Consider the following 26352-nt stretch of genomic DNA (forward strand, 5'->3'; position numbering starts at 1 on the left):
TAAAGGCGTTTCAAGACATCGTGCCCAGACCTTTGTTGAATCCACATATATGAGTATAGTCGGCGCCCCAGAGGTTTGTACATTTAGTTTTCTAGAACGAGAAGCATGTTTTCCGATACGTTCAAATTATAACACAAAGCTATAACGTCTCCAGCTCATAAATACATCGTCCCTCATGTATATTTTTATTGCATCGACCTTAAAAACTGAAATTTCTTGAATATCCCAACTGTGCCAGATGGAGGCTTTCGAAGAAGGAAAGTGCCCAGAGCCCTTCCATGCGGCCACGGGCACGCACGTTTGTTCGAACGCATTTTATCCGCTCTTCCTTGAACGTCGAAGACATTGTATGCTGTGCATTGCATATATTTGAGATATGTAATACCTAGCATTCAGTATATGCTGCGTGCTCTACCATTGCCCGCTGTGAGTATTCCACTGCATCATGGTGTCAGGCTGCATTTCGATGCGAATTAATGTCCGCTGCAAAATACCGTGGACACTAAAGAACACATTTAAGCCACCGCCTAAAACCAGCATATGCCGTAACAGGAAAAAAATTCGGAAGAGGCATTTAAGACTGCTTACCTGTCGGAATGCGAAAGCATTATAGTCACTTTCGTGAAATGTTTTCGATTGGTGCTTCCTACATGTATTGAATATATTTGTGCTGAATCAGTGTATGCTCGTTTTATACACTCATGACGTGGCGTCGAGAGTCCATCGCCGTAGACACAACGCCGATGAAATCCGAAAAGCAAGTGGCGCCTGGGAGGAAGCGCGCTCATTTTGTACACTCATGACGTGGCGCCGCGTCATCCCCATTGGCTGCGCGGTCACGTGAACATGACGCACGCACTAGGCCACACCTTCTAGTCAGCCAGAACCGTGTAGCCGCCCTGGCGCCGGGAAAGCGTGCTCGTCTCGCACCCCGGAGGCCCTGGCTCGATTTCCACCCAGACCGAAAGTCACCAAATTTTCTATTCAAAGCCGATAATTCACTTTGTTTTCAGGAACCTCCTGGAGAAATGTGACATCGCTCCGAGCATTTCTGACGTGTTTTTACTCTGAGCGCCGTCGGCCACTTTTGGTGCCAGTCGCGCCGCCAATGACGCCGCTGCATTTATGTGCAATGGGGCATATAATACCTTCACATTAATAACGTCGCATGCAAATCCCATGAATATGTAGCATCCGAGCGCTGCATCTGACGGACCTCCCCTAAGTGTTTAAAAGAGGAAAAAATTCACCGATGATTACGATACTACCTAATGCGAAATTTGAGAATGGAAACAACAGAAATAGACAGTAATAACTGCCATCTTAATCACGACAGCAGTTTCAGTTGGTTTAATAATGAGCAACATGCGTTTAATCTCTAAAATACTATCCGGAAGGCAAACTTGAAAAAAAAAGAATAAACCAGAAAGAAAAAAAGAAAGGAAGGAAAAAAACGATATTCGTATACCTCGGGGCAGGCTTGCGTTGTCGCTTCTTCTTTCTGTTTCTTTTATTTTTAATTGTCGCGATAAATATCACATGTAAGATATGTTTGTTGCAAAAGAACACGCAAAAGAACACGACACTACCATCGAACTTTCAGAACAACAATGAGAAGGAAAAGCTTCGAGAGATGTGAAAACCATGCTACATAACATATGCAGAAAGTGAGAACTTAAATATAAATAATAATTAAATAACAACACTCGTATGAACAAACACATGTAGCTAACACGGTATGTTTTTACGTAAAATGCAGGAGGAATTAGGTCGAAACGCAGAAATAAGTGACCAAAGGCAAATGCAAGTGGACGAAAGTACAACTTGCCGCAAGTAGGAGTCGTTTCTTCTTCACTCACTTTCCTTCTCTATATGATTTCTACATTTTCTATAAAAGCGCGCTTTTCGGCTACACCTTTCCAGGCTTCATGGGCTATTGGCTTCATGTGGTAATAATAAACAAGAAAAGAAGGCTCAACCAAGTGTCTACGCTAAAGAAGAAAACGCACGACGTAGGATGGGGGTTTATAATATTCGATGACTACATATTGATCATATCTCGTCGTTCTGTGTCCTTGTGTATCTTTTTCACGTTCGTTACTGGCTCATTTCGTATCTTATACACGAGGAATTACGTCGACCCGGCCTTCTTTGGCTTCGACACTTGGTTGGACCTTTTTATGGCAGAGGACAGGCGGGCTAATGCCGTAAATAGTGCAGTCTATGGTGCAATGTGTTGCATTTTCGGTTATATTGGTGCTAATTACGCCCATACTTTTAATTTATCCTACTCTGTGAGTATTTCTGGCGTTTTGGGGCACTGCCGAAACCATCTTTCAGGTGCCGTTGCATCGCGTGAGCTCTGCTTATTCCAAGTGAATTCGCTCCATTTCCCAAAGTGTGGCATACGATGACTTTGCCTCAACATGGCTATATCTACGGCGGTGCACCCTTTACAGGAGTATAGCGCAACTGGCGTAACTTTCAGTTATGTTGTCGCTAATTACGCCCGTAGCGTTACCTCTACCTATTCTGCGACTAATTATGGCTTTCTCTTTTTCTAGTTGATACCGACATTTTCATCCCACTTGCGAATCGCTATGATGCTTCGAAGCCGTGAAAGGGTCCTTTTTTTATTGAAGAGCTTACATCTCCAGGCTTGGAGTGGCACCTGACACCGGCAAAAAATTCCGAGAGCCAGTGGGGCTATACTAGTCTAGGTGCAATTAAATTAGGAAAGCCCAGTAAGCTTCAACAAAAACATTCCTTCACCAGAACAAAAACTGGCCTGTCTCGTGCAGTATTCAGCCACTACCACCCTCATGACTCCTTCAACCGACCCACGGCCCTCAGTCCTCAGCAGCTGCGGAGCACCTATCCAAGGCGGCGGTCAGACCTGCAACGCATCAGAAGGTGCTAATAATCTCTGTACCCAGACAGGCCGCCACTGGCTCTTGAGTTGGACAGTTCAGTCTTTGTCGTTTCTTTATTAGGTCCTTCGTTACTTGGGAGAGCTTACCTCCCACTTCAATGGCTGCTTCTAAAGACATCCTAGCTACGGTTTCATTCATTACTTCTATGTCATCATCTCTCTGTTCTAAGGCTGCATATTTGTTTGCAAGCACCAGCCTGAATTGGTTTGCTTTTACCCTTACTACGTCTTGGCAGGCTTGTTTCTTCTTGACTAGCTTTACTCTGTCTCTCTTACTATTGAGGTAAATCCTAGACCTTACTAACCTATGACCACTGCACTTTACCTTTCCTAACAATTCTACATCCTGCACTATACTAGCTAGCTACACTTTCTCGAGGGAAGCTAGTTCGGCAGGACTCTTTGAGGAACTATCAGGCATTGTGTGATATAATATTGGCTTTAGTGTAGTTAGAACTGGTGAGGCTTATAGTGCTGACTAAAGGCCACGTCCTGAGCTAGAGAGGTCTCCCAGATAAGAAGCAATACGGGGTAGAATTCTTAATTCACAAGGTTGTAGCGGGCAACATTGAGTAATTCTACAGCATTAATGAGAGGGTAGCAGTAATCGTAATCAAGCTAAATAGGAGATATAGAATAAAGGTAGTACAGGCTTACACTCCGACTTCCTCTCACAATGATGAAGAAATAGGACAGTTTTATGAAGATGTTGAATTGGCGATCAGAAAAGTGCAAACTCAGTATACTGTAGCCATGGGACTCCAATGCCAAATTGGGGAAAAAGCAGGCTGGTGAACAAGCAATTGGCAACTACGGTAACGATTCTAGGAACACTAGAGGAGAGATGCTCGTAGAATTCGCGGAAAGAAATAAGTTCCGAATAACAGATATCTTCTTCAGGAAGCGCAACAACAGAAAGTGGACCTGCAAAATCTCTAATGGAGAAACAAGAGATGAAATAGATTTCATACTTTCTGCCCATCCCAGCACAGTGCAGGATGTAGATGTGTTAACAAAGGTAAAGTGCAGTGATCATAGGTTTGTGAGGTCTACGATTTACTTCAATATGAAGAGAGACAGAGTAAAGCTAGTCAAGAAGAAACAGGCCAGGCAAGACGGAGTGAGGGTAAAAGCATACCAATTTAGGCTGGTGCTTGCAAACAAATATGCAGCCTTAGAGCAGAGATGGTGACATAGAGGTAATGAATAATACCGTAACTAGGGTGGTTTTAGAAGCAGCCATTGAAGTGGGAGGTAAGCTCTCCCAAGAACCAAAGGACCTAATAAAGAGACGACAAAGAATGAAGTGTTCAACTCAAGAGATCAGATAGATCAGATAGAACTAATCAACAAGGAGAAAGGAAGGGACATTTAAAATTGTAACTTGAGAAAAACTGAAGAAGCAGTAAAACATGGACGCAGCATGAAATCAGTGAGAAGAAAATTTGGTATATGACAAGCCAACATGCATGCATTGAGAGATAAGCAGGGTAGTATTATCAGCAATTTCGAAGATATAGTAAAAGCTGACCTGTACTGTAGCCCAGAACAGCCAGGCTACCTCCATTGGAAGTAGTAAAAAACAGGATACAGAGGCTTCCGCTAAAACGAGCGATGAAGTTAGAAGGGCCTTGCACAACATGAACCTGGGAAGAGGGGCAGAAGAAGGTGGAATAACAGTCGATATAATCAAAGATTGAGGAAATGTCATGCTTGAAAAGCTTGTGGCCCTTTATACGAAATGTCTTACGACTTCAATCCTACATTATTCTAATCAAAAAAAAGGGAGATGCAATAGAATTGAAAAATTAGAGACCCATTAACTCACTTCTAGTGTTGTATAACATATTCGCCAAGATAACTTCCAATAGATTAAGGGCAACTCTTGACTTCAATATACCAAAAAAAGAAGCTGGCTTGAGAAAGGGATGCTTTACAAAGGATCACATGCATGTCATCAATCAGATAATCGAGAAATCTGCAGGGTGCAATGAACCACTCTGTATGGCTTTCATAAACTGTAAAAAGACATTTGATTCAGTAGGGATATTAGCAGTCATAGAGACATTATGTAATCAAAGAGTACACGAGACGTACGTGAATATCTTGAAAAATATCTACAAAGATTCAACAGCTACCTTGATTCTGCACAAGAAAAGTAGAAAAATACCTATAAAAAAAGGGGTCAGGCACTGTATACTTGGAAGCAGTATTCGAGCTAATAAACTTGCAAAGCTTAGCAGTGAGAACGAGCGGCGAATATCTAAGCAGCCTTCGGTTTCCAGATGACATTGTCCTGTTCAGCAACACTGAGGACAAATTGCAACAAATGATTGAGAACCTTAACAGAGAAAGTGTAAGAGCGGGGTTGAAGATTGATATACACAAAACAAAGATAATGCTCACTAGCCTGGCAAGGGAACAAGAGTTGAGGATCGGCAGTCAGCATCTAGAGTCTGTGAATGAGTACGTTTACCAACTTAATTACTCACAGGGGACCTTGATCATGCCTACAATGCTTGAACGTAGCAGACGACTTTTCGCAGAGTGAATGGAGATATAGCAAGGCGGTGCCCTTTAAGCGTTCGCGTTGGCTTTCTAGCTCCGAGAAACTTCGTGTACAGCATAGGGTTTCTATACGGAGGGTTATGCAAATTCAGTGACTGCAGCCTTTTTTGTCTGTTTTGATAACTATTTTCTAAAAGGGTATCTAAACCAGCCCTCGGACGACTCGGAATGTCGCGTACGCTACAAATAAGTATGCAACGTTTGTCAAGCCAGTTTGGCAAGATCCTGTTGCGAATGGTTGTAAAGGACACATTCACGATCGGACGCCAACATCCTGGCCTCCAGCAAGCCCTCAGTATCCTAATTAATCCGCGCCGTCCTGAGCACTTGAATTCGCGGCGTGTATAAGCTATGATGCACAAAGGCTGGTAGAGGGTGCGAACGGTCGCGGCTCTACAGGTTCGATAGAGCATTATAAGCTGCAGTGTCGCCAACGTGCGTGCTTGCCAATCTTCTAAGCACGCGTAAACGTTCAGAGATGGACATTGGTGCTATTGTGTTTCTCATGCCTCAATATCGACAGAAATACGCGCCGCCGGTCATCGAGTCGGGACTGGGTACAATGAAAATGAAACATATTTTTCAGCAATTGTTCGTGAAGCGGAAATGCGGTAACAGCGCCTCACTCTGGCTGAAACGGCTCAAACAAGAGCATAGTGACCGTACAAGAGACAGTGGCCGTATGAACTAATAGTTGAACGAACGAGAAAGCGATCGACTAAACGAGCAAGCGAACGACTAAGCGAACGAGCAAACCACTAAGCGACCGAGCAAACGACTAAACAAGCCAGTGGACCAACTCCCGACCGCACGTCTTCCTTGCGAGTGCTCCACCGCCTCATCGTAACCGTGACACACTTTAAAGCTCACACGAATCAACATGTTCTACGTCTCCAAGACCTATGATGCCGTCGTTTGGCGAAAAACGCGCCCCGTAACTCGCTTTCGGGAAAAGACGCACGCTTTTGATCGGTTCCTATGTATCCCAACTCCAACGGCAAAAGAGGCAAAACAAAGCTATTCTCTCTAAACAAGGCTAGTAAGTAACCTACAAGGGACTCAGTTGCTTTCGTAAGGTGTGTTTTCAGGTTCGAGCCTCAAATTTGGTCAAAAGAACTAAGGTGAGTCTTAAACGTTTCGTAATCATGTTTTCGCACGCACCCTCGCGTGCCCCCGAATTCAGGCCTATTGGCGTACATAACGATTACGCACGCAAAATAATAAGACCACGTAGGGCTTATATAAACAAAGCACATGTCGCGTATGAAACGTGCTAAAGGGTGTAGACAGATGGGAACGTGCTCAACCAACTTTGCAATAGGTTGTCCCTCCCAAACCGATGAATCCATGCCTTTCTTTGCCCATCGCGCTTACCGAACGGCATCGAGAAGAGCTTCTTGCCTTTGCTTAGACTATTTTGGCATCCGAAGGCGCAGCAGGTCAGTGTAATGGAAAATGCTGTGAAGCGACTTCACACTTGCCAGAAAAGTGAGTTCAAGGTGTTCGCAAACAGACACAACATGGAAGTGCAACGGCGCAAACATGCTCTCCTCGTCAGTCGGTAGACGTTTCTGAAGAATAAGTAGTGATGGAGCGTGACTGTAAACAAACGAAGCCGGCGCCAGGGCCCACGTGATGCCAGTAGGCCAATAGAGACGTGTTGTCAGTCTCGGCAAGGGCGCTCCAGGAGGAGGTGGCATTCTTCAAAATGCATTGCTGCTTTAAGAAGTTCCAGGGGCTTTAGACGGCGCACTCCCCTGGCGCAATCTCATAGCTGTCGTCGCATGCTCTCATGCTGTCGTCGTCATGCGGCCTTTGTCGTTCCATTCACATCTGTATTTCTTCGTCGTAATATTCTAATCATACTGTTCTTATTCAATCGGGATTATGTCGACCTTGTCATGCCGTCATTTTCAGACAGTCGCTCTCATGCATCCGTTATCAGACCATCGTCGTTATGTCGTCGTAGTTGCGCCATTGTCGTCACACCAGCTTCGACATCCGACTCTCATCATGCCGTCGTCATCACGCCATTGTCGACATACAAGTTTCGTGATACAGTCATCGTTACGCCTTTGTCGTCATAGATTTGTCGTCATGTCATTGTCCTGATGCCTCTGTCATGCCATCGTCGTCGTTGCGTCTCGTCATACAGTCGTCATTACGCGTTCGTTGTCGTGCGGTCATCGTGACGCAGTCGCGGTCTTTAGGTCGTCGCCATTGTAACTTCGGCATCCGACTACTTTTATGCCGTCGTCGGGAGCAATTGCCGGGCACCATCGTTGTCACACAGACGTCGTCACACCACTGTCATCATGCCATCGTTGAAAAAATGTTCTTTCACCATCTGCATCCCATTGTCGTCATCTTGTCGTCGTCATGCCAGCTTCGTCAATCTATGACGTCATTGCTTGTTCGTCCTTCTATCGTCATCATGCTGTCGTCATTCGATCGTAATTCTGCCGCCGTTGTGTTGCTATCGTCGTGTGACAGACGCTATTAGCATCCGTTGTCAAACCGTCGCCGCCACGCCGCTGTGGTCGTGCCATTATCGTCATCCCAGCTTCTTCAACCGGTTGTCGTCATGCTATCGTCTTCATGCGGTAGTGGTCACCTCACTGTCTTCATGTCGTCGTCATGCTGTTGGCCTTACACCATCGTCATAATATAAGGAATGACATATCAACGTAGTCATGCCGTCGTCGTTATACCGCCTTTCTCGTTCCATCGATATCGTTCCTTCTTCGACCTTCCATCGTCACTGCATGGACGTCATACAGCCGTCGTCATGCCATAATGCTCATGGTGGACCTTCGCAAGCGATTGCCATAGCAAAGTAGTACGATGTCGGAGTGTATGTTGAGTACAGCCGAAGCAAGAAAAACTTGAGATGTACCACTGCCCGTGTTATATAAGCGTGACTTCAGGAATACGGTCTGCCACTACATTGCTCGCATGCTATTCGGATCACCGTCGACATTCATCGTAAGATGAGTTCTGCCGTAATACTGTTTGCACGATAGGATCCTGCGGACATCCGTACTATGTTATCCGGGTTTATGGGGATGGCCATTGGACCCCTAATGTGGGGAGTTGGATTTCCCACAAACGTTCCTCGCATATCTGGGGCACATTGGGTACGCCCCATTCCCGCAGAACCTTTTGTTGGGCTAGTTGGTGCATGTTACTGAAGTACTAAAGCGCCAAACAATGTCCGTGTCTCTTCTTGTGTCGTCTGTTTGGCGCTTTAGTACTTCAGTAACGCCCCATTCCCCGGCCTCCCACTTTAGGGCAGTGGATTGGAAGTCTTCGTTCTGGTTAACCTCCCTGCATTTGCTTGCTTATATCTCTTTTTATTTCTCTGTCTGCAATTAGTCCTTCGTCGGTGGAATCCAACGTATACCAGGAAATGTCTTTGTCGCTGCCTTACATGACAGAAGCTCGTCACATGTATCTGGAATTAGTCCCGCGTCGGCCAAAGTCAACCTATATGCCTGCGAATATTCCGATAGTTAGCTTTGTGCTTAAACGCGTGAAGTTTTTGCGTGTCTGCATTTAGGTCGCAGACGTGATAAAAACAGAGGCTACGGAGACGGTCATACATTTCATGTGAATACATGCCATCCGCCTATCCTCTCCCTCGCAATAGGCTACACGTGAACTAAGGAGCAAAGATGGAACATCTGTTTTATTTTTGCTTCAATTCGCACTACCCTTCTGTTTATCGAACGCGGTTGTCTTTGTTCCGCTTTAGCAATCGTAGTTTATTGATTACGAATTCTAATTTCATTTCTTGCTTGTATCTTGCATATTTGTCTGACCTATTTCAATGTCATCCAGATTCACTCAGATCGCCATGCACTGACTCAGAAGCTCGTACTTCATAATAAAAAAAGATAATTATTTGCGCCACCCACGTGTTTACTATGGCTAGACATTGACTCATGGATGCACAGTCAGATTTACCCAAGTTTACGCGGTGTCATCCTCACATGTAGTCTCGTACACTCTCAAATGCATACGGTCGCATGTGGTTCAGACGGACTTGCACTCATACTCAGGCGTACTTGGACTACTCATTCAGGCTCTCACCACAGACGACTCACACTGAAATGACCCAGAGTGCGGCTCAAGGGTCGGTCCGAGTGAGTGGACTCATGAGTGAGTTAGCTGATCTTTGGCACACACTGCTTTGCAGTCAAACATATTGGAAAGAAAAAAAATACCCGAATCATTCCGTACTCGGGTGGCTTCATCGCAGTGGCAAGCGAGTTAATGATGCTCGTGGCTGCTGCATTTCTGTCCGCCACTGCTACGGCGTGGGAAATCTGAAGCGGGAAGTACGTGCGGTATTTCGTAATGCGCAAAATCCACGTATAACAAGTGAGCCATCGCAAATTGTCGCCGGCGGTTAACGACAACGCAGATGGCTTGCTGCATTATGAGTGTCGTCGGGCGAAACAGCGCTGGAGTTGTTGGTTCGCAAAGGCCTGCTTGGAACTGTTGGTTTGAGTGCCGTCACCATTCGGATGGATGGATGCATTGAGCGTCCCCTTTGGGACGAGGTGGCGGGTTGCGCCACCAAGCTCTTATTATATTGCTAAATGTCCTACCTATGTTAAAGAAGAAGAAACAGGAAAGAAAAAAAAACCGCGATGAATTCCCATAACCAAACTTTCTGAACGCCTATCGTGAACTATGTTTTTGCACGCCTCCCTTTTTTTATCGTTTCCCCACTTTTCTTCCACCAATCTTCCGATCGCCACTCACTAATTTCTACAGCGGACGTGTTTACTTTCCCCCTGCTCTCGCTGAACCCAAGGGCTTTAAGGAGGCCAGAGATGCCAGATCGACCGCTGGACAGATATCTTCACATTCTAATAAAACATACTCCATCGTTTTCCTAGCGTTATCGCAGCGAGCACATGTTTTTTTTCTTCCTTCAGTCACAGCACCACCTGGCGTGCTTAGCCTTAAGTCGCAGCTATATGGAGATAGCCACGGGCACGACACTTCTTAAGTTCGTGCTCGGCCGGCCGTTAACCCTTGCAAAGCTGTAGGCGCGCCTGGAGCACGTGACACTTCTACTCGTATGTTGCCGATAAGGCCTGCGTATTAGCAGCGTGCTGCCGTACGCCGTGTGGCCAATGCCGTCACTTTACTGCCAGGCTTATCGTACAAAAGCAAGGAACCAGAAGCTGAGATCGGGTGCATTTACTCAACGTTTGAAAGTCGCGATGAATGTGGTCGGGAAGGCTTGCGCAGATGCCGATTCTTTAATGATCGCCATTTCGAAATTTTCTAAGCTAATCTGAAGAAGCCGAAAAGTAGGTGTAGACACTCCCTATTCCCCGTCACGAAATCGGTTGAAACCGCTGTTCTGAGACTGTACATTCGAATAGAGAGGGAGCTATGAACGTATAGCATATGCAGTCACGTATGCCGGCGTTGGGCTTGCATTGCTCAGGAAAGAAAAGGAAAAAAAAATCTTCGAGCGTAGAACATTAGATAACGCTGTCCAATGGCAGTGCTCGTTGAGAAGGACTGAGTGCACAAAAGGGAGAGGGAGAGATAAAGTAAGGGGAAAGCACTGCAGGGCACGACTGAGAAACTGGGCCATTTGCAAATTGCATCGAAGTCGATGGCCCTGGACAGAAAATCGATGGTCGAGTGGGTGCAGCGGCTGGCGCTGAGCGAGGAGCGAAGAAGCAGTGGTTTAATTAATTTTGTCGTGTGCGTAATTAATGGGCCGGCAGCTAAAACTGACTGCGTTCTCCACGAAAGGAATGTCCTACTGTGAGGGGAGGGGGTGCAGATAGATAAAGCAGAACTCAAAAGCATGCAAGCAGCTCAGTGAGAGAGCTTCCGTTAAACGGAGAGAAAAATGGAGGCAATTTGCGGAACTATACACACACAAAAAACAAGCCCAGATACTGGAAGACTACTTTTTTTTCACCCCCGTTCTGTCTGAGGCATGCGCCTGCATGCAGGAAACAGACGGCTTGTATAACCTTGTACAAAATATAGTGTTTCCGATGTTTAACCTTCGCGTTTCACAATCCAACGGCGGTATTAGCTAATATCGGTAATTCATTAGGCACCCTAACAAATGGCCCTGGGCAACGACAGCGAGGCAATTATTTATGGCGTTCTATTGTAGGACGTCGTGAACAGCGCAGAAAAAAAAAACCTATCTGGAAATTCAGCTCTAATTCCATTATTATAAATTTCTATAGCAATTCATTCAATGTATTCTTTTTTTGCTGCAATAAAAGGGAAATATAATTAGATAGAAACTGGTGGTTTTAATCAAAGCCACGACGCCTTAGCGCAAGCCTTTCTTCCTTTTCTTTCTTTCCTTTTTTTGAGAGTAAAGCCGATCCACCGAACTCTGTTCGGATGAGAATTTACGCTCCACACGGACGCTACCACCCACAGACTCTCCCTTAGCACTCCGTGCTAACTTACACAGACACACAATCTTACTCAAGCGCGTACACAAAATCTCTTTCATGCGTACTCGTAGACATGAGCTTTCTTTCCCTCCCCCCACACACAATCACACACGCGCACACGCACACTCTCACTCGCGCACACAAAGTTTCACTCTCGCGCCTGTACACACACATACTCAAGCGCGCGCACACACACGCGCTTACTGCCTCTCCCTCTCTCTCTCTCTTTTTCATTCCTTCTGATGCACTGACGCAGGCAGGCACATACAGACCAACAGACCATAGGTGTAGAGCTTTCAATCTCCTGGCGTGGGAAGGGCCCCGCAAGATTTTCCACCCCCGCCACCTACCTTCTCTCTCTCTCTCTCTCTTACAATATATATATATATATATATATATATATATATATATATATATATATATATATATATATATATATGATTTTTATATGACGCACGTGCGCAAAGCTCTTTATTTTTCCAATGCGTCTCCCGCGGTCTTGCCTTGAAATTGTATTATGTGAAACTATAAACTAATCCTAATTTGGTTGTTCTACGAGCCAGAACCATAATTTGATTATGAGGCATGCCGTAATGCGGGACACTTGATTTACTTTTTGACCACATGGGGATCTTTAATAAAGCTAATGGACTTTCTTTGGCTCTTTCGACCGTTTTCGCGGTTAGTCGGTGGTAGACGGCCGGTAGCCGGATTCGGGGAGGAAAGTGTTCGCTAGATCGCTCGCTCTCATTCTCGTTCGCTCACTCGTTTGTTCGTTCCATCTCTTTTTACACTCATCGTCGATGATTTATGCACAATTTTAGCGCGCCCAAATCACGGCACAACAAGCGCGCGTGCTACAGTCAAAGCCGTCCTGGGCTCACACCCAAGTCGTTTTGATAACCGCCGATGTCCGCCGCAGGAGTCCCAAAGCGATTTGCGGCTCTACAAAAAAAAAAAAAAAAAAATAATAATGCGTTGTATTTGGAGTGGATTGAACCTCAGTATACCAAACAGAGTCAAAAGAGACTGATAAAGTTTTACCTCGCAGGCAGTCTGCCGATGCTATATAGAAGAGGAAATTACTGTGCCTGGGGAGGGCGGTCTCGCCCTTAGCTTTCGCCCATAAAAGCGGCACGAACATATGAGAAATTAAACGAAGCCTGTTTTAAACTGCGAAAATCACGATGGGCAATAGGATGAATAAATAGCCTCGTCTCTCGAATTCACCAACGAGGAACGCTACCTCGACAACGAATACAGCTTTCTTCTCGACAGGAGATAGCTCTGCACGTATCTGCGAATGTCTACTCAAACCGTGGTGAAGGCGCAGTGACCCTAAATTTCATGGAATAGTACGCGGAGAAGAAATAACTTAGTGACATGAGCCAAAATGATAGCCGAAGCAGGTTTAACGTGGAAATTGGCGCAATTTCTGGGGGTCAGCGGAGTTTTGCAGGACAGTTAACTGGCAGAGCCTCTGAAAATGTCTATTTTCCGATTTATGTGTCATGTGGGTAGTGTATATATGTTCTCACAGCAGCCGCGATGGATTCTGTACCAAATTTGTCACCGCAGTTTCTTACCGTTGGGTGCCTAAAATGACGTTACAAACTGCCGGGTAGAATACGTTTTTCCTACTGCCGCGATTGTCGCGAGAAATTTCAGCCCCGAATTTTTCGTGACAGTCAGTGGCGTCCTAATCGCAAATCACCAGAGACACGTTCAAGCCTGTTTCGAACGAAGGGGAATGCGAAAAACCAATACCCGCCTTGGTGGCATAGTGGCTTTGGCGTTGCACTGCTAAGCCCGAGGACGCGGTACAAAATCCTGGCAGCGGCAGCCGCATTTCACTGGGGGCGAAATGCACAAACGCCCGTGTGACGTGCATTGTGGTGCCCGTTAAAGAACCTCCGGTGATCAAATTTAATCCGGAGTCTCCCGCTACGGCGTGCCTCATGTATTGTGGTTTTGGCACGTGAAACACAACAATCTCTATTTTATTGCGATAGCAGTTGAATGGATGCTCCAGTCGCAATTTTGTCGTCGCCGTAATGTTTCATATAAAAACCGAAGAGCGATAACATCGTCGCTCCTCGCCGTATGCTGTATCCTCGCACGCCGTAAGCGTGCGAGGATGAGCCGATGATGGCGGCTCAGTCTCTCGCGTGCAAGGGAGGAAAGTGGAGGGAAGCGCGCTGTACCGTCGCGCGCAAGCCACCAGATGGAGGGAAGGGGTTCATTCCGGCGGCTTCTGCGTATGGCACGACCGCGCGGGCTCTATGTTAAAAACGATCTGTGATCAGTACAGAGTCTAAGTGCGCCGGAAGCTCGTAGCTTCTTGTGCGTTGTGTTCTCGCCGCTTAGTTCGCGTTGAAGCGAGAGGCCGCACTAAGGTCAATTCGCTCACTGCTGCTGCCGCGGTTCCTCACGTCAGCGTTTTGAGAGCAAGCGTACGCGCTCATCGAGTGTGATGTGTTCATGTTTGCCTGTGTGCGCGTGACACCATGCTTGTTAATTTTGTTAGTAAGCGAATGAGTAAGCGAATGCTTACGAGTTTATACGGCCGATAAAGCTACACTATCTTTACTTTGTATAGCTGTCTGCTAATTTGCTATCGGCAGCGATGTTTCGCCTTTCGGGCGAAACTGCGACCTCTTTTTTGAACGTAGGCTATCTCGTCTTGGCCACTTTGAGCTCTGAAGCATTGTCACAACCTCGGGGCCCGCTGTCCAACGACCACGTTGGAAATTGCGCAGGTTCCCGCTTGAAGTTCTTGCCGGGGACTCAACAAGCCTCGGAGTGGTTCAGCAAATTTGTTTAGTTTGGCGGTTGACACGTGCGGTGTGCACGTGTGGCGCTGTTATGGAAGAATGGCAGACACCGAAGGCGGACACGGCGACTACACATGCAAAAAAGAAAAAAAAGTTTAATTAGCGAGCAAAGAATCAAAGCGCAAAGCACGACAATAAACAAGGAACATACAAGAGCTCGACAAAATAGAGTATACACGTAAAAAAAAAAACAAATGATGAAAACTACGCATCCGAAGATAGAATTGGATGTTCCAAAAGAAAAATACGGTCTTCTACGACTCCTAACGTGTTACCTGTCCCACGTGCGCGATGGCGGGAGTGGGCCACCCCGAATACGATGGTAATGCTAAATAAGCATGAGAACAGAAGAAAGAAAAAAGTTCTCTGCGGTGCGCGGCTGTTGCCGCGGGCCATCTTCGCCACGCTCTGTTTCTACTTCTGGGGCGGCTCCACATTGAGCTGCTGTCGTTTCTGTCAGAGGAGTTGTTCTTCCTTGGGGAAGAAGAGTTCCTTCGGCAGTGGTCATGCCGTTTCCTGTCGGTGGTGGATGGACGCGTACGGCTTATTTTTCGACCAGCCTGTTTCTTGTAGCCAGGCCCTCAGAAGTGTATATTGAATGTACACGGAATGTAAGTGCCTGTGACTTCTGTGTGTGGGTGCTCTTGTATACCTGGTCATTTTTGAATATACACATCTCATGCATCACTTCAAAATTATGTAAAGTGTCTCTGTCACATCATCATTGTGTATAACCATCGTGTACACTGGATATATTGAACATCGTTTTGTACATATGGCAATTAGCTTATGTGTAACTGTGCCTTTCCGTGTGTCTATGTGGTTATACGTTAGTGAGTGAGGACTCGGACACTACTTTGAAAACGTGTCGTGTATACAATGCTTCATTTCTTGTATATGTTATCGTCCCGGTGGAATTGTGCCATGATTGTGACTCTGTGCTCGTATCGACTCTTGCACAAGGCAGGAACTCACTCACTCACTCACTCACTCACTCACTCACTCACTCACTCACTCACTCACTCACTCACTCACTCACTCACTCACTCACTCACTCACTCACTCACTCACTCACTCACTCACTCACTCACTCACTCACTCACTCACTCACTCACTCACTCACTCACTCACTCACTCACTCACTCACTCACTCACTCACTCACTCACTCACTCACTCACTCACTCACTCACTCACTCACTCACTCACTCACTCACTCACTCACTCACTCACTCACTCACTCACTCACTCACTCACTCACTCACTCACTCACTCACTCACTCACTCACTCACTCACTCACTCACTCACTCACTCACTCACTCACTCACTCACTCACTCACTCACTCACTCACTCACTCACTCACTCACTCACTCACTCACTCACTCACTCACTCACTCACTCACTCACTCACTCACTCACTCACTCACTCACTCACTCACTCACTCACTCACTCACTCACTCACTCACTCACTCACTCACTCACTCACTCACTCACTCACTCACTCACTCACTCACTCACTCACTCACTCACTCACTCACTCACTCACTCACTCACTCACTCACTCACTCACTCACTCACTCACTCACTCACTCACTCACTCACTCACTCACTCACTCACTCACTCACTCACTCACTCACTCACTCACTCACTCACTCACTCACTCACTCACTCACTCACTCACTCACTCACTCACTCACTCACTCACTCACTCACTCACTCACTCACTCACTCACTCACTCACTCACTCACTCACTCACTCACTCACTCACTCACTCACTCACTCACTCACTCACTCACTCACTCACTCACTCACTCACTCACTCACTCACTCACTCACTCACTCACTCACTCACTCACTTAGGCATCGGAAAGGCAGCGTTATATTCTAGCAACTGTATAGAAGGAGAGCTTTCGGTGTTTGACTTTAGTAATATTTAACATAAATTGTCGAAAATTCTTAGATTTCAAGGAATTGAAAGTTGCAGTTTACAAATTGATAATTCCGCAGCAAGAGCAGATATCGCTGTCTTGAAAACTGCACCTGCTGAAGCATCTGTAGCTTTCAAGTCTGATATATGATCTTGCAGCGTACGCGAAGCTTTTATAATGCTTTCGAGCTATTTGCAAAAGTCCGACTCACAAATTATCGGCGTGCTCGAGAGCTCTGTATATGACGTCTCTTTCGCTGCTTTAGATGTCTCAACAGATGGTACTTGTAAAGTTGTCATATTATTTCTTTCTGTTTTCGAAAACTTGGTGCACCAGTTTTTTTTTTTCAACTTTGAAAATTTTCGCTTTTTTTGTGAGGCAGTTGCAATGAACAATCTGCTTCCTGCAGTTGCTGGATTTTTTAACTTTTTTCTATTAACCTCAACGAATTTCATTAAAATTGGTTCAGTGGCCGCCGTGAAAGGCGGCTACTCTTTTTCTGTGTATTTATCTAGTAGCTCACGATCCAAAACTTCGTCTTAAACACAAATACCGAATGACATGCAGAGCGGACAACCAGCGCAAAAAGGGCCGTAGCCACAGGCGCACTTACATGAGACGTACATATATGGACAGCATACTTGGTATTATAGCCCTCTTCGGGTTAATTCTCAACGATTTCTTTAGCAGCGTTTCTTTTTCTTTTCTTTTACATCATAGATCGACAAACAATTTACACACTGTGGTGGTGTGGATTAAGGGATGGCAAAAAAGGCACCTAAATGCCTCGGTCAGTATCACGTTACGCTAGGTCGTAAGAGAGTTCCTTAAGCAGTCGCTCTCAGTCGTCCCGCACTTCGTGTCTCGACCGACACTTGTTTCGGTTCATCCCATCCGTGACTTCCTTTTACCGCACTCGCCGCAGAGCCCTTGGAGGTCGACGTGTGGACCCGAACGAGAGAAGTGCGCTCCGGAGACTCCTTGACACTCAACTGCAGCGTGTCCGGCTTTCCCGTCCGCTCGGTCACGTGGTTCAAAGACGGCCGCCCCATCACGGGCCCGTCAGCCGCCAAAGGAGCGGGCGCCGGCAAGGGTGGTAGCCAGGTGTCGTCCCGGCGCGTACTCATGCTGAACCAGTACGTGCTGCGGATCCAGGCGGCGCAGAGCGACGACTCCGGCGTCTACCAGTGCCACGCGGCGAACGAGCGGGACTCGGCGCAAGCCCAGGCCTACGTCCACGTCCGGTGTACGCGCGCGTCCATACCCGTTCTACCAGCTCCGTGTGTTTTGGAGTTCTGCTCGTGATGTGCGCGGACGGTGGATCAGTGTTCTCGCACGATCACTTTCGGGGATGCGATCACTTCGGCGGCATTTCGGGTGACTCGGCACATGCATGAAGCGTCGGCGTCTTCGGTTATCAGCGTTCCTCACCGAGCGCGCTGTTTCGGCACAGTGCCGAGAACGTTGCCCCCCCCATAGACGGCCCGCGCGTCATTTTTCAAGTCCCCCGAAATCTCTCGAAGTGATGGTATTCCCGAGAGTGATCTTCCGAGAATACCATCCCTCCTCGATACGCGGGCTTTGAGTTGGGGAGCTCATACTTTGCAGACGTACCTTACCCGGCGCTATAGTTTTGAGTATCTTCCTGCGTTAATGTCTTCTCCCGTCACACTGCACGCGACAGGCAGTTCGAGACGTGTTACGGAAGAGGAAGAAAAAGTTTGCGTTGTTTTTCTTCTTTTGTTTCTTGGTCGATATGATGAGCAATGTGATATTGGCGTGGTTCGTCCGGTTAATATAATAATGGCGCTTGCTTTGTAGTTTTTACTGTGCTTAACACGTAATTGAGAGGGGCAGCAAAAGTGCAGCTCGAAATGGTCCGAATGACCATTGCGGTCCAACCTAAGCAATTAGCCAAAAAAAAAAAGAAAAAAAAAACGTGTCCATTAGCGTTGGCTCCGCCGACGTCGCGAACCATATTTTTTCCATTATGTCATGCGCCAATGTGACTCTGGAGGTGATTCTTTTGCTGCCATACCCGTGAAATTTTCCCGTTTTGGCAAAAACAAGTGACTTGCAAATAATGTTAGAATATTAATCAAATATGAAATAAAACGCAGCTGAAGTGGTCAAAGCAAGATTCCTAAAGAATAGTTTGGTACTTAAGACTTTAAAGACACCCTGATCTTAAGTCTAGTTTGGTGATGTATTACACTTCATTCGGACTCATAGGGATGTTGCATCTTATTGAACATTTTGAGGCTACTCGTGTGCTTGCTATGGTGTTGGGCTGCTGAGCACGAGGTCGCGGGATTGAATCCCGGCCACGGTGGCCGCATTTCGATGGGGGCGAAATGCGAAAACACCCGTGTACTTAGATTTAGGTGCACGTTAAAGAACCCAAGGTGGTCAAAATTTCTGGAGTCCTCCCCTACGGACTACTCATAATCAGAAAGTGGTTTTGGCACGTAAAACCCCATAATTTTTTTTTAGGCTACTCGTGTGCCTTTCATTGCTTGTGGAATTAAAAAGGCGGAACACTTACTGGGTGGTGGGTGGAAAACAGCGCTATTCGCGATTGGCGGGTAAGTAGACGTGCGGAAATTCTGCAGCGCGTATTCGCAAAGACCTCTTATACGCTAGAATTGTTCGTTCGAGCAAATTCCAGCCAGTCCTGATGCTGCACATTTCATTAGCGAGGGCGGACGGCCAATGGCCGAGAACAGTGATAAATAAAATTAGTGGTGAATTTGGCTACAGATTCGCGTTGTGGCAGCATGCATCGCACGGTAGCATGTCTTCTTTTATGAAGCAGCAGTCTTTCTGTACCATTGAAATCCAGCAGTTTTATTTGTGTAATGTAGTCTATTTGTTTATATATTATTGTTTTATTTATTTATTTATTTATTTATTTATTTATTTATTTATTTATTTATTTATTTATTTATTTATTTATTTATTTATTTATTTATTTATTTATTTGCACCACCTTACAGGCCCCGCGGAAGGGTCATTGAGTACAAAGGAAGCGGGGGGCGGGAGGGGGGTTATGAAACAGATATTGAAGCAGGAACACAATACATAAACTTTTAAGCATATTAAATATACGAGTGGTAATCGGAGCACAGAGAGATCATCAATCAATACACAGAGACCCAAGAGGTGTGCAGTTATTATTGCATTAGATAAGGATAAAGTCAGCTGTTTCCTTTGTATAATGTGTCCATGATAATAAACCCTAGAATAAATTGTCATAGCAAGACAATACGCAGAGACGTAAGTATGGGATGCAGACTAAAGAAAAATCGGTGAATCACGATCAAGCGGCTCAAATAGGGAGGCTCACGGTTATATAGATGGATGTATAATTGTCAAAGGCGGTTCTGGAGCTGCCATTATATGCTTTGGACTCACACTGACTGGAAGTGATCAAGGAAGGACGCCTTAACTATATGAACCTGCTAAGAAATTTCTCTTTTTAGGGACGTTTTTTCGCATTTCGTTGTTTTGTGCTCACATTTTCTAGAGTCCCTTATATTTCTAATTTAAGTCGAGTCCTCGAAAACTACCGGTACGCCTGTACAAACGGAGACCAGTGGCTCTGACGAAGAAAATTTATCGGACCTGGAGCCACTCTAATGAACTTAGAAATTATGGAAAGCACTGTATAACATACAATATAATATACGTTGCAATGGTCTGAAGATGAACAAACAGACATACTGTGTGAATTCAACATACACTTCCTCTCGGTAGGCAGGCTGGCCCCTACCGTTGGCAGTTGACAGCCTGCTCCTCGCTTTTCCTTTCCTGCCATGTGTATATATGTTTTCAAATCAAGTAATAATAATTACAATTTCTTCGGGTAACATACTACAAGCGACAGTATGATCAAGAATAGTACTACAGTGCTTGAATGATACCGTATATATCACACGCAGTTAGTTCCAGAGCCAGCTATGACACTTGGAATAGCCGCGACAACTAAGTTTGTTTTGACGAACGACTGTTATAGTGAATCCATTCAGTGATATCGCCAGTCTACCACGACACACAATTTGGTACTGTGCGGAAAAACGGCGGCAAAACTGAAACTGAATTTTTGAACAGCTCTCTTCCTTTACGACCCCATAGTTTATCCTATTTCACGTGTTATCATGCGCAGAATGAAGTAGGGACAAGGTTCTGTAGAAGCTTGCCTTAGTCGCGAGATTTACCTGGCTGCAGGATGGGCCGGTAGCACCGCGTGCAAGATTTGGTTGTAGATAAGTTTTATATTATGTGAACAGATTCCTCAGACAGCAAAGCGGAGCGGAAATATAAATAAGATTTACCCTTTAAGTTTTGTTTTTTTGAAGGGTAACTTTTCCAAGCCGCTATTGTATAAGCTTGCGTTTTTGCATTGTTGCACGTGCTACCAACAACACATGCGGAACGAACAAGACTTCATGAAGAGGGCCTGGTCAGGGTGCTTTGACTTAGCAACATAAAGTGTTGAGAAGTCCATCGTAGCTAGATCGATAACACGTACCAGCCATATGTGGCCATGTTTTCTAGAGCGGGTACGTTCTTATAGCGGTTCAGAAAGCGAATCGTTCGCTTGCCTTCGCGAGGTCGATCAGAATTGCGTATTCGTCAGTAGAAGTGCCATTCTGACCAACCACGCGAGGGCAAGAAAATGGTTAGCTTTTGGGAACTGTTGCAGGTGCTGCTGCCTCCCTTCCGGCAGTTCATCGCTTTACCGCCTTCATCTCGATTTTTAAAAAAAATCTAATGCGGTGCCATCACACTCGAGACAATGAACAGCGGGTTCGGCACCACTAGGCAGGTATTTCAGGAAAACAAGGAATCCGGAGAGGCTAAAGCTGGACAAAAGACCGCCCCACAAGTAAGCCTTGGGACAGCGGGACCGCGGCGGCAAAATCGGGACATAACCCGACTAAATCTAACCGCCTGGTCACCTTAGCTTTGAATGCACTGACCCTAAGTGAAGCCACGCTGAAATATTGCTACCTGCGTTTGTGCAGCTGAACCACCGGTCCTCGTATCCCACTTTGAGGACGTTGTGGTACGCCCGGACGAACCAGTGTCGCTGAGGTGCGCGGCCACCGGTACACCACTGCCTCAGATCACGTGGTCTATTTATGACGTCCAGGTTCAAGACTCCAGCAGGGTGAGAATGTTTTCTCTACAGAAGCTCAGACCTCACAGCTGTTAAGAAAAGCGTGAGCGCATGGTGTGCGCGTTGTCGGGAACACTGAGTAGAAGTCATCCCTTTCTGGAGCCACTAATTCCTTCAGGGCAGAAAACGTAATCTCTGAATATATACTAACCGTCGCCTATCATAAACAGATATGTCTCTCTGTTGAAGCACTACTGCAAATTGTAACTTCTTTAGATGCCCATGTACCTGAATCTGCACGTAGCATCGCAGTGTCGGCAATTCACTAGCATGCAGCGAGCGAGTCGCGATGTTGTAAAGGTTACCCGTAGTTATTTTTAATCCCATAATCATTCTTGGCACACTTCTCACGTTTTTCGTTATGTTTCCATCTGCCTATTTCTGGGCCACTGGGTTGTTCATGGTCTAATGGTAAGAGCATCGGACCACTGTGCTGAGGGAACTGTGTTCGTAACCAACCGTTGGACCAACTCGGGTCATTGAGTATGCGACACTGGGTGTTGGCTGTTCCTTTGAGGAACCTCTTTGACGCGAACGTTGGTCAATTGGTATGTGCCACTCTTCAATGAACATGTTTGACGACAACTTAGGCCACTGGGTATGCGCGAATGTGTATCTGCAGCTCCAATTACAAAAAGAAATCCTTTAAAATTTATCCGGTGTTGAACAGAATTGAACCCACCTCACAATATTTTAAAACCATCTTGTATGTTCAGACGCGCGCCACGCACGGACTTCGCGGCGGCATCGCTAGATGGCGCAGCGTGTCCAAAGGGATGCGCGAGAGAGGAGCACGGCTGCATACATGACACGTTTCGGCGGTAGTGATACGGCGTGTAGCTACATTTTTTATTGGTAGTCACATTAAAGTCAACATTCATCAAAAACAACATACCACTCGTCCTGTCCACATCTTCGTCTTACGTCCCGTCTGAAGTCGCGGTTCTTTTCCTCTTGAAACATCGTGGAGTGAGCTCAGCCGGAACATTCTGAATACTTACAAACCCCTCATACAGCGATCTACTAGGAGTACAGATTGCGAAGATTGCGCTAAATGGCTGAGAAAGTATTTTAAAGTGACAAATAATGACGTATATATATCATGGTCTCGTTTTATTGATCAAAATACAGGGTCTTGAAGACCCCCTGTTGTGATTGAAATGTCCTGAAGCGTAACAAAAAAAAGAAGAAGAGGGACACTCTAATAAAAATAAAATAGAAAGCATATGCGATGAATCACAAACAAATTAACAAACAAACAAAAGTCGGCTTTCCTTTTATCAGTGAGTGCTTTGCTCATCCACGGTGCAGAACCAAATTCTGTGCGGGCATTGTATAGAGCCCTATATTGAATCTACGTGCCCATCTTGTGTGCTAGCCTCAGCCTAAACTTCTTGGCTGCCACTTGCGTCTTCACTTCGTGTTACCTCTTACGTCACCTCCTGTCGCCATTTTCTTAAAGCCTATTGGCACCACGAGTTCCTCTCCTACCCGCCGTGGTTGTTCAGTGGCTATGATGTTAGGCTGCTGAGCACGAGGTCGCGGGATCGAATCCCGGCCATGGCGGCCGCATTTCGATGGGGGCGAAATGCGAAAACACCCGTGTGCTTAGATTTAGGTGCACGTTAAAGAACCCCAGGTGGTTGAAGTTTCCGGAGTCCCCCACTACGGCGTGCCTCATAATCAGAAAGTGGTTTTGGCACGTAAAACCCCATAATTTTAAATTCCTCTCTTGAACCGTTTTGTCCTTACTTCCGGCACGTCACTCTTTACCAGCCCCGACGCGCCTGTGTTAGCTTGCGCTGATCGTGAGAAGCGAGTGGGCCGATCCCGAGGGCCGTGAACGACAGATGCCAACAGGATCATCACGACATTAACGCTAACTGCTTTGTCCTAGTAGCAAGAAAACCGAACAATATCAACGCCGAGAGTGCGTTAAATTGGACACCACCGGAAAACCATTTGAGACAGAACTCTGCATGCTCCTGACACAATGACTGCGACCCCAAACAGTGGTGATGCTATGGAGTAACGGTGACCCAACGACGCGCCCCCAGCTCCGTGTTGTATACACACATCCCTTAAAGGTGATCGTGAAAACACGTTTAATAAAGTTGCGGTCACCCATTAACGAGGTAGTATCGGTGAAAGGGTGCGGAGTAGCCGAATCAGATAGGGGTTACGTGGAATCAGCGTGTAATACAGAAAATATAACAGAAGGTTGACCAACCTTAACTGTATTTCTTGTCCAGGGACAGGGGTAACGCTACGGTCAATTCGCTCTAGGAACCAAATTTATCGTTCTGATATCTTGGCGTCTCGACAGCATCGAGAGAGGAGAGGCCAGGATGGGTTCACCTGAGCTGTAAATTGAGCCCCTCAACGAGGCCGGTATGGTGGCGCAATTCTGTAGTCATAATATCCCATGTAATGAGACCTGGGAGTGGAGCGGACGCTTTAGGAGGGTGTTTTTTCAGGGGTGTGTGTGAGAAATTTGAGTAGTGTGAGTATGAGGGCTTCTCGTTGTTCTGAGGAGACCATGGACACCATTTTGTCATGATAATAGAAGATAGGACCACGTGTTCAGACGCTGCGTACCTCCTCCAGTACTAACCAAGCATACCTTCAAGGTACTTGGAACGCTTTATGGGCAGTTTATTAGCAGTTTGCTTCACTGAAACATTATCGTCTTATCCCGACGCGAAATGTTAGCACTATGTTATGAAAAAAAAATGTTGTTTAAGGTTCATGTAATTAGACGCAGGCTGTAAGCACGTGGTTTTATGCTTTACAATCTTGTTTCTTGTATGTACTCATAATTCTCATAATTTCCATGTAATAACTGCGTCATGTTAGGACTTGAGAAACTGTCCCATTATGCCTGTTTTATTTTAACGCTATGTATATCAATATCTACGGACTCGCGCCAAAGCTTTTGCATACGGTAGGCATCGGCGCATGTCGTCGTCGTCGTCGTCATCGTCGTCGTCGTGTTCAACCCGAGATCGTCGGTGAGCGCTCTGTTTGCGTCTCCCCCCGCGCAGGTTCGCGTAGGAGACTACGTGAGCCGCGACGGCTCGGTGATCAGCTTCGTCAACGTCACGCGGGCGCGGCACGAGGACGGAGGCGCTTACCGCTGCGAGGCCTCCAACGAGCACGGCTCGCACGCGCACGCCGGCCGCCTCAACGTCCTCGGGCCGCCGGCGGTGCACGACATGCCCAACCGCACCGTTGTTGCGGGACGCAGGGCGGTGCTGCACTGCCCCTACTACGGGCATCCCGTCACCAGGGTGGCTTGGCGCAAAGGTGAGACCCTCGTGACAAACAAACAAACAAACAAACAAACAAACAAACAAACAAACAAACAAACAAACAAACAAACAAACAAACAAACAAACAAACAAACAAACAGACAGACAGTCAGTCAGTCAGTCAGTCAGTCAGTCAGTCAGTCAGTCAGTCAGTCAGTCAGTCAGTCAGTCAGTCAGTCAGTCAGTCAGTCAGTCAGTCAGTCAGTCAGTCAGTCAGTCAGTCAGTCAGTCAGTCAGTCAGTCAGTCAGTCAGTCAGTCAGTCAGTCAGTCAGTCAGTCAGTCAGTCAGTCAGTCAGTCAGTCAGTCAGTCAGTCAGTCAGTCAGTCAGTCAGTCAGTCAGTCAGTCAGTCAGTCAGTCAGTCAGTCAGTCAGTCAGTCAGTCAGTCAGTCAGTCAGTCAGTCAGTCAGTCAGTCAGTCAGTCAGTCAGTCAGTCAGTCAGTCAGTCAGTCAGTCAGTCAGTCAGTCAGTCAGTCAGTCAGTCAGTCAGTCAGTCAGTCAGTCAGTCAGTCAGTCAGTCAGTCAGTCAGTCAGTCAGTCAGTCAGTCAGTCAGTCAGTCAGTCAGTCAGTCAGTCAGTCAGTCAGTCAGTCAGTCAGTCAGTCAGTCAGTCAGTCAGTCAGTCAGTCAGTCAGTCAGTCAGTCAGTCAGTCAGTCAGTCAGTCAGTCAGTCAGTCAGTCAGTCAGTCAGTCAGTCAGTCAGTCAGTCAGTCAGTCAGTCAGTCAGTCAGTCAGTCAGTCAGTCAGTCAGTCAGTCAGTCAGTCAGTCAGTCAGTCAGTCAGTCAGTCAGTCAGTCAGTCAGTCAGTCAGTCAGTCAGTCAGTCAGTCAGTCAGTCAGTCAGTCAGTCAGTCAGTCAGTCAGTCAGTCAGTCAGTCAGTCAGTCAGTCAGTCAGTCAGTCAGTCAGTCAGTCAGTCAGTCAGTCAGTCAGTCAGTCAGTCAGTCAGTCAGTCAGTCAGTCAGTCAGTCAGTCAGTCAGTCAGTCAGTCAGTCAGTCAGTCAGTCAGTCAGTCAGTCAGTCAGTCAGTCAGTCAGTCAGTCAGTCAGTCAGTCAGTCAGTCAGTCAGTCAGTCAGTCAGTCAGTCAGTCAGTCAGTCAGTCAGTCAGTCAGTCAGTCAGTCAGTCAGTCAGTCAGTCAGTC

The 26352-nt window shown here is 46.4% G+C and overlaps 1 protein-coding gene across 1 annotated transcript in view; it reads left to right on the plus strand.

Moving 5' to 3' along the window:
* LOC126537444 (cell adhesion molecule Dscam1-like) overlaps positions 1-26352 on the plus strand; it is a 235629-nt gene that overhangs the window by 145091 nt on the left and 64186 nt on the right. The window contains exons 6-8 of the mRNA XM_055074253.2: positions 17646-17966; positions 21748-21893; positions 24947-25208. Of these exons, the coding sequence (XP_054930228.1) occupies positions 17646-17966; positions 21748-21893; positions 24947-25208 (729 nt within the window). The remainder of the gene's footprint in view (positions 1-17645; positions 17967-21747; positions 21894-24946; positions 25209-26352) is intronic.

Source organism: Dermacentor andersoni, chromosome 4 (assembly GCF_023375885.2).
Source record: "Dermacentor andersoni chromosome 4, qqDerAnde1_hic_scaffold, whole genome shotgun sequence".
NCBI classification, from domain to species: domain Eukaryota; kingdom Metazoa; phylum Arthropoda; class Arachnida; order Ixodida; family Ixodidae; genus Dermacentor; species Dermacentor andersoni.